This window comes from Lingula anatina, chromosome 2 (genome assembly GCF_051362555.1).
Source record: "Lingula anatina isolate TDL-2025a chromosome 2, LinAna3.0, whole genome shotgun sequence".
Classification (NCBI taxonomy): domain Eukaryota; kingdom Metazoa; phylum Brachiopoda; class Lingulata; order Lingulida; family Lingulidae; genus Lingula; species Lingula anatina.
This window is the reverse complement of record NC_141768.1, coordinates 14,363,665-14,379,406: the sequence shown is the minus strand read 5'-3', so window position 1 is coordinate 14,379,406 and position 15,742 is coordinate 14,363,665. Positions and strand designations below refer to the sequence as shown.

The 15,742-nt window shown below is 33.8% G+C and overlaps 2 protein-coding genes across 6 annotated transcripts; one reads left to right on the top strand and one right to left on the bottom strand.

Moving 5' to 3' along the window:
- Positions 1–184: 184 nt before the first annotated feature.
- On the top strand, positions 185–9,199 carry LOC106162726 (triokinase/FMN cyclase). 4 transcript variants are annotated; one of them, XM_087006559.1, is made up of 18 exons: positions 185–379; positions 998–1,023; positions 1,295–1,507; positions 1,872–1,982; positions 3,253–3,437; positions 4,356–4,434; positions 4,882–4,971; positions 5,139–5,173; positions 5,314–5,398; positions 5,617–5,706; positions 5,869–5,985; positions 6,219–6,365; positions 6,726–6,860; positions 7,012–7,130; positions 7,310–7,413; positions 7,567–7,600; positions 7,965–8,051; positions 8,361–9,189. In XM_087006559.1, the coding sequence occupies exons 3-18, from the start codon at positions 1,300–1,302 to the stop codon at positions 8,514–8,516; spliced, it is 1,782 nt and encodes a 593-aa protein (XP_086862685.1). In that variant the 5' UTR covers positions 185–379; positions 998–1,023; positions 1,295–1,299; the 3' UTR covers positions 8,517–9,189. The 4 variants fall into 4 exon arrangements, with proteins under 4 accessions (XP_086862685.1, XP_086862686.1, XP_013395583.2 ...); XM_087006560.1 differs by lacking the exons at positions 998–1,023; positions 3,253–3,437 and adding an exon at positions 2,617–2,801 and having other exon boundaries at positions 8,361–9,199; XM_013540129.3 differs by lacking the exon at positions 998–1,023 and having other exon boundaries at positions 8,361–9,187.
- Positions 9,200–9,688: 489 nt separating this feature from the next.
- Positions 9,689–15,718, bottom strand: LOC106162658 (5'-3' exonuclease PLD3). Of its 2 annotated transcripts, none has more exons than XM_013540006.2 (10): positions 15,549–15,718; positions 15,001–15,251; positions 14,551–14,737; positions 14,191–14,314; positions 13,850–13,980; positions 13,260–13,463; positions 12,592–12,731; positions 11,785–11,935; positions 11,255–11,354; positions 9,689–10,410 (listed from the first exon to the last, which is right to left on the bottom strand). In XM_013540006.2, the coding sequence occupies exons 2-10, from the start codon at positions 15,135–15,137 to the stop codon at positions 10,238–10,240; spliced, it is 1,347 nt and encodes a 448-aa protein (XP_013395460.2). In that variant the 5' UTR covers positions 15,138–15,251; positions 15,549–15,718; the 3' UTR covers positions 9,689–10,237. The 2 variants fall into 2 exon arrangements, with proteins under 2 accessions (XP_013395460.2, XP_086862690.1); XM_087006564.1 differs by having other exon boundaries at positions 15,001–15,157; positions 15,549–15,629.
- Between the last annotated feature and the right edge of the window lie 24 nt (positions 15,719–15,742).

Genomic DNA, 15,742 nt, shown 5'->3' with positions numbered 1-15,742 from the left:
TACTTCTAATTTTTATTAAATCAAATTATTATAGAATTTCACTTAGTTTACAATAATTTGCATCAATGACATTTCTTTTTCGCTGAATAATATTTGATTTATTTTTGGAAGAGCATATCGTTTTATTTGTCCAAGTTTTATGAAAAAGGTGTTCATTTCAGCATTTGCTCCACGTCTGTTTCAAATGAATCTCCAAATAGTAAAGAGCAGGTACGAGAAGAGTTTCGGTTCGCTGGGTTATATCACTTAGGCTATACGTGTCATAGATAAGGAAATGCCTTGAACTATTATGGGCCTCGATGTAGGTCAAGGGAGCAGTGAGAAAGATATTTGCATGCAGCTTGAAGCAAACGCGGATCTCTTGTGTTGATTCGGGCAGGTGTGTTTCTTAGCTAGCATGGTTTTTATTTTAATCTGCTGAAACTTTTCACATGTATCTTAGACACTTTAGCATATTTTCATAACAAGCGTAAATAAAATGGAGCGATTAATGAATGATCTTGCACATCTGGCTTGGGTTTTCGTGTGAATATGACATGTGACAAAGCATGCATTGTATTAAATTGAGACTTATATACAAAACCCCATATCATATTGAAAAGGTGTACTTCCAGTACACAATTTAATATGAACTTTGTTGAAATGTATTTTAATACATGCATTGTCAGTTTAATATTATTAAATTTTTTAAATCATAAACTTATTACATGCTCACTGAAACATAATACCTGTACATGCATATGGTTGTATTATCCTCCATTATAAAAAGGCATACTACTAGTACATGTGAATACTGTAGGTACATGTATGTCTCAGATGTGTTTTTTGCTGATTGTTCGCTGCCCAATTAATTGGATTTTTTTAGATGACTTTTTCAATACTGAAATTATTATTTGAAGTTCAAAATGCAAAGTTGAAAGATGTGATGACTTTTTACTTTTATTTAATTTTAATGAAGTTTTTATTTTGATGACAATTTTTTTAAATGTGGAACCAGCTATTTGCAGGACCATTTATTTGATGGTGAGCATATCATTTAAATCATTCTCATGTCACAGCCTTGTTATTTATAGATTATTTATATTATTCGAATATATGTTTTGAAATAAAACTTATCTAAACAAACTCAAAATCTGCTGCTTTTCGTTATTCTTTATTACCAAAAATAACTTATTTTGACATACCACATATGCATGTACAGTATATTGGCTTACAGTCAATAGGCATGAATACTCTATCTGCAGGTTATTAGTGATTACTGTGTTTTTAAAAAATAATTCTTTATATTTTGCAGAGAAAATGTCTCAGGCAAAGGGCAAAAAGCTAATCAACACAGTAGAAAGATGTGTTGATGATAGCTTGGAAGGTTTTGTTGCTGTCAATCCTGGTGCTAGACTTTTACAAGGCCATCGAGTTGTGGTCAGGTCTGACATTGAAGAATATAAAGCATCTGGGAAAGTTGCTGTAATTTCTGGAGGAGGGTCTGGTCATGAACCAGCACATCCAGGTATAGTCAGTGGCAGCAAAGCCAGCAGACATCCCCCCTAGCTATCCTGTGGATTGCCTTTTAGTACATTTTTCTGGATGCTCTAGGTGTGGTACTGCATATCACAATTGTCAGGGCTGAGTATGATGAAAAAAATTATCTGTTTATGTGTTAGATGTGTAAATATTTTAGGACCTGCTCTAGATTTGGTGAAGAATTTATTTTGGTTTTATCTCTATAAAAGTTTTTAGACCCTGTCAGATGTCATATTTTTATATATGAACTTAGTATGTTATCATTAAGAGGAAAGGAATACATTTTCAAATGATTTTTAACATGCTTTGTATAAAACATATATACTAGTAGTTGTTTTTCCTGTGTATAGGCTACGTGGGCCGTGGTATGCTGAGTGCTGCAGTATGTGGAGCAGTATTTGCCTCTCCTCCACCAAACAGCATATTGGCAGGAATCAGGGCAGTAGGAAAAGGAAACAAAGGTAGGGAAAATACATGCATAAATGTGTAAGTACTCTCAGTTTTGTATTGAGATGAGGCACTTGGCTTATTTTAGCATTGTCTTTCTGTTCATCTTTTTGCTTTTTTCTTTTGGTTTAAGAAAGCAAATTTGATAAGTTTTAGTTTTTTATTGATCAAGTTGGTGTGCAAAGGGAAAAATATGCTTACAGTCATAGAAATCTTATGATGGGATAAAAGTATATGCTTTGCACAATGTTTTATTTGCAGGAATAATAATGGAATAATATTGATTTGTTAATTAGCAAATACTAATAATTATCAGTTACTATATTGAATCTTAGGTGTTTTTACAAAACATCTACTAGTACTGCATTTTGTACATGATTTTTGTCTAACAACACAAGTTATTCCATTATTGTTATCTTTTGCTATAATCTAACAATTTTTTTTTATCTGTCTAATGACTTGATAACTATAAAAATTTACATTTTGATAACCCTTAACTTTCCCTTATGCTATTTTACATCAATGTTTCTTAACATAAATTCCACATATCATACCATGCTTTCATATCATTTAAATTCTCTCCTGTCACTATGCACATACTAGAATGTACTCTTTTTAAAAAATCTTAACTGCCCCTTATTTGCACAGGAGGTGTGTTACTGTGCGTTGCTAACTACACTGGTGATAGACTAACGTTTGGCATTGCATTTGAGAGAGCCAAGAGAGAAAACATTAACATTAAAATGGTTGTAGTGGGAGAGGATTGCGCTTTGACAAGTGCTGATAAATCAGCTGGGAGGAGAGGAATGTGTGGATTTATTGTGACGTGGAAGGTATTATTTCCTCATGCTGGAACAAAACATGGCTGCTACATTTGATTATCACTTGATTTCAAATATGACCTGCCTACCTGTTTGTTGACTTGTTTTTCAAACAATTACATGCAGCATTTTGGCCAGTGGGAAAGTTTTGTCTCAAGTAAGACAATGATTAGATATATATTTTTTCAATTTAATTTTCATTGTGATTTGTAAAAAAGAATAATAATAAAATTTAGAAAATTAGGCTGATAAAATCTAGCTATTTGATTAGAAAAGAAACAAACAGATAAGAAAATCGAACTGTTTGGTTCTGTCTTTTTGGCTATGGCATAAACAAGTGCTCATTTACTAAGCAGTTGGCAGGTTGTTTTGTTTTGAGGAATACTGGTGGTGGTTTTATATAGATTAACAATTCTGCCCACTAATATTTGCTTCATTTGGAATCATAACCTCTGATGTGTAGGTGGTGTTTTGCTGGTTGTGAAAAACTACACTGGGGACAGGATCAACTTTGGCCTGGCAGCAGAAAGAGGGAAAAGTGAAGGAATAAAAGTGGATATGGTAGTAATAGGGGAGGACTGTGCTCTAACTTCACATGATAAAACTGCTGGAAGAAGGGGGTTAGGTGGAACTATATTTCTGCATAAGGTACTTGTTTGACACTACATATATGCTTATGCGTTTCATAATAGATACAACCTTGATGTCAGCTAGGGGCTTAAAGGCAGATTCATAGAGCTCTGCTCAACATTCATCAATATATTTAATTAATTTATCATATATGTTTAATGAAGTGGGGAAAAACAGTCTTAAAGTGTGTTTTCAAAAACCTTATTTATTCCACCTATCTGCTATATGACTTGGTACTGGGTACTTATCACTTTTTTATTTTGTGGTTGATGTACCATATGTATTTTTATTAGTGGGTTTTATATTTACAGACAGGAAAACAACCAGTTTGCACTGTATTTCACCCATCCAATAGATAGAATTTTAGTTCACTGAGTATTTGTTATAATTTTGTGATAATTATTGTTCCAGAGCAGATCATTATCACATGATGAAAAGATAAATGTTTATCATCCAGGAATTCCTTATAGTTGAAAATAACGACCATAGGCTTGCAATCATCCTTAGCTTTAAAATGAATTCAAATTTTTATAACGGATGATTTACCAATATGGAAATAGGTTTCTTTCCTTATGCTTGTATATACGTAACTTTTTGAAATGGATTACAGCCAGTTATATTTATGGAACAGAAAAAAAGCTTACATTATCTTGCATTATTTGTTTCAAAATACCTTAAGTCAGTTCTTTATGCTTTTGTGATATATATTTTTTTCTGAGATTTTGAACTGTCAGCAAAATAAATTATATGCAGGGCTTTGATTTTTACCATCCTGATTAAAAATTCAAGTTTACAGGGATTAAGCTTCTTTCTTTGACACTCAGATATGGTTTTAAAATGCCTTAGGTTTTTGTGTCTGTTACATTTAGAAGCTTTGTCTGAACTGGTGAGGAATTTGACCATGGTAATCTTGTTAAATACTGGTATTTATCACAGCTTGCAGGGGCCCTAGCTGAAGAGGGAAGACCACTGGAAGAAATTGTTAGCATATGTACTGAAGCAACACAAAATATGGGTAAATAAGTTTTTCAGTAATCATTATTGTTTTAATAGTTGATATTAAAAATTTTATACATGGCCTGGATCACAAAAAAGGGGGGTGTGGATGGAAATAATTAAAAGGTTGAATTAAGGGATAGGTAATGTAAAAGTTACAGAACTTATTAAATTCACATTATGTTTTTATTTTAGTGAGTCCTTGTAGTACGGAACTACTTTTGTTTGTTTAGTTACATTTCTGTATATTTTTACTATTAATTCACAAACTTTATGGTTTTATTGCCAAATATAATTCCAAATGTATAACTGATGTTGGATGTTCCCGTTGGTCAGATTGAAATATTAGTTTTGAAACAGCCTTTTGCTGTTTTAACATTTCTTGCCTGACTAAATCAAAAGCCATATTTCTTTTTAGTTGGATTTTATGACAGGGGGACTAATAAAAAGTAGCTTTATTTTGAAGGTACAATTGGCATAGCCTTGTCTCCATGTAGCCTTCCTGGTCAGGGACCTACATTTCAGCTTGGAGAAGATGAGATGGAACTTGGCTTAGGTACTGTGTATTCTTCCATGGTTATAAAAGTATACAGTTAGATCTGTGTGTTTCTGAGATGTCTTTTCTAAGTTAATATTTTTTGATATGGTAGAGGTCATGATTATCAAGGATTTTTTTTTTCAATTTTTATGATAATTCTGAATTGTTTTCCCTATGGTATTCAGGAGTCCATGGCGAAGCAGGGGTGAAGAGAATGAAGGTATGCTTTAGATTGTATCAATAAGTAAATCTTTCTGAAGGTGAGCTTTAAGTGGTATAAATATTTTTCTGAACAGAAATGTTGTAAGCAGTTGAAAATATTTAATTAACATTTTTCTCACAAATAAATCTTTATTTTAGATGTTAACAGCCAAGGAAACAGTGGAAGCTATGATTGCCCACATGACCAACAAGAACAGCAGCACACATCTTGACATAAATAAAGGTAAATGTCCAATTATTAAATTCATATTGAAGTCATGGATTATAGGATTAACTATACATGTAGTTCTAATGATTCACAGAATTTCTCAAAGAATTTGACTTTTGATTGTTCAGTATAATTTACTGTCACTTATGTCTAAAATCCATACCTTTATTATTGATTGTCAACCTTACTTTTTTAATTTAATGAAAAATATTCTTCTTTTTTCATCATATTAGGAGACAAAGTTGCAGTGCTTGTTAACAACCTTGGTGGAACATCTGTGTTGGAGCTAACTTTAATGGCAGGGGAAGTAATTCGTAGTTTAGGTAATAAAGTATTTCTTGCATGTGTAAAAAATTATGATTTGGCATAATGATATACTGTATTAACTTGTGTATGAGATAGAGCAAATTGTTCTCATGTTTCTCATTGATAGCATTTTGGATAAGATTGAAGATAGATTACGATATGTTTTTTATGTGTTCTAGAAAATAAGGGTGTGTTGGTACAGAGAGCTTTCTGTGGGTCATTTATGACATCTTTAGAAATGGCAGGTGTCATCGTCACTGTAATGCACCTTAATGATGTCAGAGCCAAATGCTTGGGTAAGATCCCTATTTATGTAATAAATGTTAATATACAAAATCAATTTAACTATTATTTATATTATATTATGTCGTATAAAAGAAGTTATTTTTCATAAGCATTCACAAATCAATGTTTGTGCAATTGTCATTTCAACAATTGACTACCAAATTATTATGCCAAATAATTATAAAAAAAAAACTGTTTAAAAAATTTTTCATATCTACAATTTGATATATTCACTTTCTTATAGATGCCGCCACCAGTGCTCCTGGCTGGTCACCCCCATTCCTTGCACCAGGTATGACCAATAGAGAAACCCCAGAGAGAATGCCAGCCGACGATGCTGACCTGTCTGATATGATAGTGACCAGTGGGGAAGGACTCACTGTGGATGCAGGCAAGAGATTTTGTTTATTGTCACCCTGATATGCTGTCCATTTTTGAACTAGCAGTTTCACCACCCCTAATTAATTTTATCACTTGTAATAGATCACCTGTAGTAAATATGTGCTCAATGTTTGAATACTAGAATGCAAGACAGTGAATGTTCACATTACTGGACTTTTTTTAACAAACATGTTACTGAATGATCGTGATAAATATATAAAAATATAAAAATATACATATAATTTTCTACAGTGAATATTGCAATATGTTATACTGGACTCACATGTAGCAGTAGTTGATACAAGTATCCTTATACAATGTATCATACTTAATATTATTGGTTTGATTAAATAAAAATGGACCCTTACAGATACAGGAAAGTTGCTGTACAGTATCCTCAAGGCAATATGTGAGACACTGATAAGTCAAGAGAGCTCCCTGAACCAGCTGGACTCCCAGACAGGAGATGGAGATTGTGGCTCAACACTCAAGGCTGGGGCTGAAGGTGAAGAAGTAAAAAGTATTCAATTGAAGTTGGATTTAAGGTAGCAGAAAATTCATTACAGTAAGATATGACATGAGAGGTGAAACAGAGAAGCATAGAAAGTACTGTAATAAAATAGATTCAAAGAAAATGAAATGAAATTGACTTTCAGGAATTCTGAAGTATCTAGGCACTGAGACATCCCCAGGTCTTCCAGTTACACACCCTCAAAACCTGCTCCTGTCTTTAGCATGCTTGGTGGAAAGATGGATGGGAGGCTCATCTGGAGCTGTAAGTTACAAGGAAGTTTGTGTGCATGCTTGCTTGCATAAAATGTGTTTTTCATTTTATGTAAGGAAGGACTTTGCTCTACCAATTGTTACTGCTAAAACATTGACAGTGAAGGAAACTGCATTTCCATGCAGCTTAAAATTCAAAGTATTGAAAGTTATTAACACAAACTATTTCAGATGTACAGCTTGTTTGTGACAGCCGCTGCTGCAGTTGTAGCTCATGACGTTAGTGCTACAGGGTGGTGTTCAGCTTTCCAAAAAGGCATGCAGGCTATCTCCAAGTAGGCAATTTCAATTAGTATTTTGATAAATAATTCTTGACATGAAATTTCTGTCAAAATTCAGACTGGGTTGTGTTTCAAAATTTGCTGTACTTGAACATTTTTTCTTTTTCTGCAATGTATTCCTAGATTGGCTCTATATTTTCATTTCAGATATGGTGGGGCAGAGCCAGGAGATAGGACTATGGTAGGCCATTTTCTTTAATGATTTGGACTGATTTTGCATAGCTAAAATATAACATACATGATCATATCTAATGTAAACAGAGTAAATAGGGACAGGGCCCCAGCAGCTGTCAAAAAGCATGGGATGTGGAAATACTATACATGTTATGCAGTTGGGATACAGTGGTGAGGTTTGAATAGATTAATTTCCACATTAGGCCCAGAATAACTTTATTGCCACCCTCGCTAAATGAAAAGGGCAAAAAAGTGTGAATATTAATTGTACTTATGACTTCCACTTAAGATTTTTATTGACACAAGATAAAACAAAATGATTGCATTTTATCTTGTACCAATGTAATCAGTAATATATATATCTATTTTAGCTCGACTCCATGAATGCCGCCTACAATACTCTTGTGGCTAATTTGTCCAGCTCATCTCCAATAGATGCCTTTGAAACTGCAGTGAAGGTATTTTGCTATTACACTTGTACATAGTTTGGCCATATGAGTGTGTGTGTGTGTGTGTGTGTGTGTGTGTGTGGGGGGGGGGGGGGGGGGGGGAGTAGAGAAAGTGGGGAAGGCAGAGAAGTATGAATTAACCAAGATGAATTTCCAAGTTTCACTCAGGAGCTACATCTAATGAATTTATTTATTTATTTATTAGGAAACTTGATATTTGATTTAGTATGTACTAGAGTTATATGAAGTCAGCGTTCATATTTTATCATTTCAAAAGGAATCTTTTGTGTCACCAGCATTATGAATGTTTTCTTGCAGGCAGCAGAACAGGCAGCAGCAGACACTGCAAACATGACAGCCCGTGCTGGCCGTGCTAGCTATGTCAGCAAAGACCTACAAACCCAGCCAGATGCTGGGGCTGTGGCAGTTTCTGTGTGGTTGAAAGCAATTTATCTCACACTGAAGAAGTCATGAATAAGTTGAAAAATTGCTCAATTGATTCTGAAATATTGGCTTTAAGGATCATGTATGGCACAAATCTGTGAAAAAAGCAGGTGACTAATTTTTGACATACAGCTAAATTCTAGTCTTCCTTATGAAGTGGTCATATATAACTCATTTGTAACTTCTCATATATTTACTGGATTATTATTTATGAAATTAACTCTATTAACATTGATTTAAGTAAAACTTGTATTGAATTATAAAACTAATGTGATGGGAAATTACCGGTATGTATTTCATGTTTGAAATGTCAAACAACATTAGTATTAATTCATATTATATTGCAATTTTATCTACTTATTAAATTACTTTGATATATACTTTATTTTTAATCATCTATGATATAAGTAGCTGTTATTAAATGAAGGTGCTTGTACTTGCAGAGTAAAGTGAAACACATCACAGTATTAAATAATTTGTTAGGGGATTACTCTCACAGTATTAAATCATTTGTTAAGGGATTACTCTGCAATTTTGATGTTCCATAATATTAAAACATTGCTTCTTTAAATACCAAAGACAAGGAGTGCAAACTAACCAAAGCTGTATAAAATAGAGATGAATGAAAATGGTGAATTCATGTGGTGAATTCATTTAAGTGAAAAAAAAAAGATTATTTGGGAAATAATAAACTAAACATTTCATTAATGCTTCAAATAATGCCATGGTCATTTTGTGTCATTGATGAAATTCTCCAGATACTAATTTTCTAACACGTGGAGTTCTTCTCTCCTGTGATTTTATTGTGTTCATATTGCCACTTCTTTTGCTAATTCCTACACATATGCCATCACTTCAGATCTTTTTCTCTCAACATTTTGCCCCTTTTGCCTCACAGCTGCCTGTCCCAAGGAAAGTAATATCTGCCTCCCTTTCCACTTGTTAAAAATTTAGCAATCGAAATTTAAGCTCCATTCTTCAGTGTAGTTATAAAAAATATATATTATTCTGAGTATCCATGTAAGTAGAAATTACAGAAGAAGAAACTGTACATATGCTGCAAAATCAAACTACCATCCAGACCCCGTACATTGGGAAGGATGCAGATACACAGTAGGTAAACAGTTTGGACTCTTACACCAGGTCCTAATATACCTTATACTTCAAATGACTCAATAGAATGAATAAACAAAAAGTACAGATTACAGTGTAAATTTTTTATTAGTAGTGAAAGTTTTATGGTCCAGCCTTTTTATGAGGTCCCATCTGCTAACAACCTTGATGTAAACAATTTTAAACAAAGCCAAACAAAATCACAATTTACACAATAATTATATACATCAACAATCAAAGCTACACAGCATGACAAACAATTCACAATACATGTTTTATTTATCTGTTAAAAATATTAAATTTGCATCCCATCATTCACCCTGAGATGGAAACTATAAAACAATATCAAATTTGTTTAATACAAAAAAAATAGAGATTATCTGCAACTGCTTCTTGATTAGGGATTTTTTACCAACGATTATTGCTTGTTTTTATAGAATATTCAAGGAAAGAGTTCCAATTATCAACCTCAATGAACTGTTTTTGGATTATCTGAAGTTCCTGTACTGGCCATGGTAATAAGTAAAAATTTCAGGATATCTAGGATATGAGAATTCTTGCATAGTCAATTGCAACCGTCACTAATTACAATATGAAATATTTCAGCCAAATGATATCTCAATCAATGCTGTCAACAACTATATTTTCATGTGGTCTGTAACAGGATGAGAATAACTGGAATTCCAGTCCCTGTCAAATATGGCCTTCAGCTGTTGTGGTATAGAACTGTTGGCAGAATTTGAAGTCTGGTTGACAATGAACCCTATGCCTCCAGTGTCAATGAAGTAGTCGCCAGACCAGTTGGAAGTACCTGGGTAATTAAGTGAAACAAAAATGATCAAGGAATACCATGTTTAAAACATAGAGCGCATTCTCAACGAATTAAGCCAGGCTTTACAAAGCCGGTGACCTAAAAATGGCGGACGTACATGAAAGAAAAACCGCCTAATCTTTTAATAGTCTCTCACAGGCCTCCGCACACGTCGTCCCTGCGGGGTACAGTAATTAAATCTCGGCTCCGAACATTAATATTTCCGTGAATATCTCTGGTGATATTATCTCCGTAGATAGTCGATTCATTGCTGCTCTACGGGCCAAATTATTCCTTTTTTCGTCTCTGTTTTCAAAGATAATAGAACAGAAGAGCTTTTTTCCTTCGATCGCCTTCAGCCGCCATGCTTTCTTCACCACGAGTTTAACTGATGAGCATGCGCACTTAATATTTCTCAGGTAGCTTCCGCATGGCGAACAGAGTCGAGATTTAATTACTGTACCCCGCAGGGACGACGTGTGGGGAGGCGGAGAGACTATTAAAAGATTAGGCGGTCTTTCTTTCATGTACGTCCGCCATTTTTAGGTCACCGGCTTTGTAAAGCCTGGCTTAATTCGTTGAGAATGCGCTCATAGATTAACATAAGCTTGAACACAGCGTGTTTATGTACATTTTCTTCTTCAAGATAGATTTGATTCAATCTGTCTTGAGCTTAAATCTGTTATTTTTAAATGTTTGATTATTTAAATAATCAAACTTTTAGGTTAAAGTATTGGTTCATTCTCAATTTCTTAAAATGAATTTACAGGCAGTAAAAAAATATGCAAAAGAGGATTCCCCCCCCCTTCTTGTGGTTTGTGCACACAAAACCCAGCACGCTTACCTACATAAGCCACATTCTCTGTGACCATATATTTATTGTGATTTACACGAGAATATGGAATCTTGGCCTGCTTTACTGAGGCTGGAACTTCAAAGAGTTTCTGCAAGTAAAATTCACACTTGCATATATCAAGACTAAGTTGAAAAACCTTGAGTAAGGTAATTATCATTCGCATACAATTAGATAAAATATTATATAAACTACGTAAGTACACAATGCTATTGAATTCATTCCACTGTTTTATTGATTTCGCTTTACTCTACCAAAACAAGAGAAATCATCCAATCACGCTGGTTTCTTATCTAAAGTCATTTATTAGTCCTAAGAATCATTCTTGTAAGTTTGAGAATAGTAAGTTACAGGCTTTTCCTTCTGTGTTTAAAAGTAAAAAAATTCAAGAAACTGCACACGAATTGCAATAGCAACATTAATAGTAACAAAAGATGCAGCTGACGGCAAAATATCCAGACACAGAGTAAATCATTCAAATACAATTAAGCTGGAGTGAGAAGCATGGGCAGATTACTTACCACTTGAATATGTCTACTGTATAATTTCAAGGACTCCAAGAAATATGGCATAGAATGTTGTGTGTGATTCCACCAACTGCCCAACACTCTCACTTCAACATTCCTCTCATATGCTGCAATTCGCAGGGCATTGTCTATCACAAACCAGGCTCTGGGGAAAAAAGATTACATGTAAACAAATTGTAGCAATTCCCAGGGCAAAGTCTATCACAAACCAGGCTATTGAATATAAACATAATGTGTAAAGAAAGCATGATACAGTGATGGAGAGAAATTAATCACAGTGCATCCAGGGTCCAGAATAAAAGTAAACATTTTAAAAAATCATTTGAGAATGACAGCAGAAATTAGTTACTTAATATACAGTATTTATAACTTTTTATATTACAAAAAATATTATTTGCATGCATATGTACTTAGCAAACCTCAGAGTAAATTGAAAAAAAAAAACATTTAACTCCAAAATTAAAATTTTACTAATGAGGTCCAAATTGTAACTGGTTTTTCAGTTTCACATGTACTTCTTCAACAGACAGAGCCATTAATGGCTGCACAATACATAACTGGCAATTAAAATCCCTTAGTAAGAAACCTTCATCACACATTATACCTTCTAAGGGCTCGTTCCCAATTAAATAATTCCATGTAGATTGATCCAACTCTACAGGGACTCATGCAGAAAGACGTGTTAATCTGTAAATCTGATTGCATTCAGCGTGAGTCCTTTCAGAGTTGGATTGGTCTTAATAGAATGATAGTTTCAATGGAAATGAGCCCAAACATGGCAGCTAGTTGAAATGTGAATACCTGTTGGGATGGAGATACAGCGTAGTGGGAAAATAATCCATCACTGCAATATATATAAATTTCTGAGCTTTGTTGATGATATCTAGAATAGCATCAATGTCTGTGGTACGACTTGCAGGGCAGAACTGAGGTGGGGAGCTCTGAAATGATCAATTTCATTTAGGCTTCATTCACATGCAATGTCTATTTTCTAAATTCTATTTTCTATTCGCGGTATCTTATGATCAAGGTCTGTGCCCTGAATATCCCGCGGCGTAATTACTGGCAGCGCGAGCCAGTTACTTAAAGTAACTTATAGTAACTGGCTCGCGCTGCCAGTAATTATGCCGCGGGATATTCAGGGCACAGACCGTGATCATAAGACATACCGCGAATAGAAAATAGAATTTAGAAAATAGACATTGCATGTGAATGAAGCCTTAAATAGATATGATTTTATTCATACTGTGTATATGATATCTGCAATTATTCTTTTGATGTATAATACTAAGAAAATGGATTAACAATTTTTGTTAAGTTTCTAGTAAACTCCACATGCTATGGGCATCAGCAGATTATGAAAAGAAATACCCCCATTGCATAGTGAAATAGAAAGTGGACCTTTGAAAAACCTTTTGGATTAATCATGAGTGAAATGCTATGGAGCATAAAAGATTATATGGACTTACAGATAAGTACACCATGGCCTGGTCTTTCCCATTCAACTTCACTTCTGCAGGGGTTCTGTTGTTATATATAGTATCATAGTTGTCTGGCCATGGGGATGGTATCTCAGCATCTGGTGCACTCATTGCCCAGTAAGCTTCAAATATCTTAGCTATGTCTGCAGCAAGACAGGGACAGTCATATGTGACTGTGCCCAGTTCTTTCACCTACAGGAAAATGTAAAAGATGTCAATAAAAACGGTTCAAAATGATATAAATTGACGTGTTAAGAACTGAACTAAAGATGAAAGTTAAGACAAAAATGTTTTTAAAAAGTTATTAAAATGTTTTCACAAATGTGATAAAAATGTCATTTATAATGTTTTTATAACATGATTTTGTACAGTTTTAACATGGTTAACATGGTTTTGTATGGTTTTTTGAATAACATTTTTAAAAATGCTTTTAAACCATTATTATAATATTTCAAGAAAACGTTTTTAAAATGTTATACAAAAGGTTTTAACAATGTTATAAAAATGTCTTGCAGAAACATTATGGTGACATGTTTGGCATTATGCTGAATGGGCTATATGTAGTAACACAAGTTCACCTGAGCAAGAGATCTCCAGTCAAGGTTGGCACTTCCAACATAAAAATGTTTATTATCTATAACCCACAGTTTAGTGTGTAGTATCCCTGCTCCAACAAGCTTAGGGAAGTCTATGCTTCTAACATCTGCACCTAATTAGAGAACAAAAATTTATGGAAGTCAATTCAAGCTGTTGACAGCATTGAGAATGAAAAAACATTTTGACAACTTCTCATATTATGCTGACATGAACTCACTTTAAAACCAGTTATTATAATTACTTTCTAATAATGTTAAAAGCCACAATTTCCCTAAATTAATCTAATATCTTATCTTAAATCCATTTTTTCCATTTCACTCACCTAGCTGACCCAGAACAGCAGTGTCATTTCCCTGACTTACACCAGTTGGCTTGGACTGAACAATCCTCACTTTCAGCTTCCTCTTTGTCAGAGCATCTTTCAATCCATTGAACACTGTGTCACCCTACAGTAAGTTAGTACAATATTACCATTGTGTTTTTCATCAAAAAAACTTTAAAAATTTTATCACATGGTTTAAAGTGAATATCAATTTCAACATCTTTTAACATCTTCATAGCAAATTCTCTGTAGGGCAGAAAATAGAAATGTAACTGACAGACAAAAAATAAAAAATTTCTGCATACATGTATCATGTTTCAGTACTTCATAACTTTGAAACATTGAAAAAGAATCCCTTACATTGATTGCTGAAGGATCTGGATTTTCCATAACATCTTTGCCCTGTAGAGTAAAATAAAATGCTCCAATATCAATGCTCTCATTAGCTGCACTTATCAACTCCATCCAACTCTCATAAATTGAAGGATGGTTCAAACTTGTTCCATTGTAAGTGAGGTTTTCTGGAATGGTTTCAATGAGGGAGAATCTGAAAAAAAGATATACTTTAATTCATGTTATGGCAACAAAGATGTACATTTGTACCATATATGTCCTCAGTAACAGTGATGGTCAACGGGGAAAAAAGAAGAATAAATGAAAATGACATAAAGCAATTATTTCCTTAGCCAAATCTAACAATCTTCACATCATGAAATGAAAGTGAAATGTGCTTCAGCAATAATTAGATCCTAATATTATCAAATTGTCAATAAATGATTTAAGTCACCCTTTTATCAAGCAATATTTTACCTGCATGGATCATTACATGTGTGGTTGACAGACGCAGAAGGTGAATGTCTATAGATGACCAGGAAAGCAGAAAAAACAGATGCAGTTGTCACCACGGCCAATAGTAAAACAGCTATATTCAGCTTGTAGTTGTCCATCTTTTGAGTATCTTCAATGCCTGAATGATGGGGCTTATTTACTGGTTTGTCTGGACAGTTTTTAGATTGGTGCCAATTTCTAACTTAATTAGTCCTGACATGGTGGAAAATTCACTGAAATACATATACAAATTCTATTCTCTTACTCGCTGTTTTGAAAATATTAAAAAATAAACTTCTGAAAGCAACTTGAGTGAATCACTGGCGTTATAATTATGATCACCTGAGCACTGGAAATCTGTCAAAATAGTGTTGGCCATTTCTCAAATGATTGACGATAAATTACTACACACGAATGTCAAACAAAGAAGCTTTTGATGATATATGTGAACTGATTCAAAAATACTTATATTCTCAGTATACTTATATTCTCAGTACTTTTCAGTGGTTATCCCAATTGACAAAACTTACCTTAGTTGACATCACATGCACATGATGCAGTAGCATTTCCTTGTTGTGATCGCATCGTCTTTCCCACCTGTAGCAATGAAGCTAGCCAGAAGTAGGATTTCTTTTAAAAGTTTTATAAAGATGCGAAATGTGCTTTATGTTCAATAAAACATCGATATTTGGATGTATGCAGTCGGACTGATTGTTTATTTGTG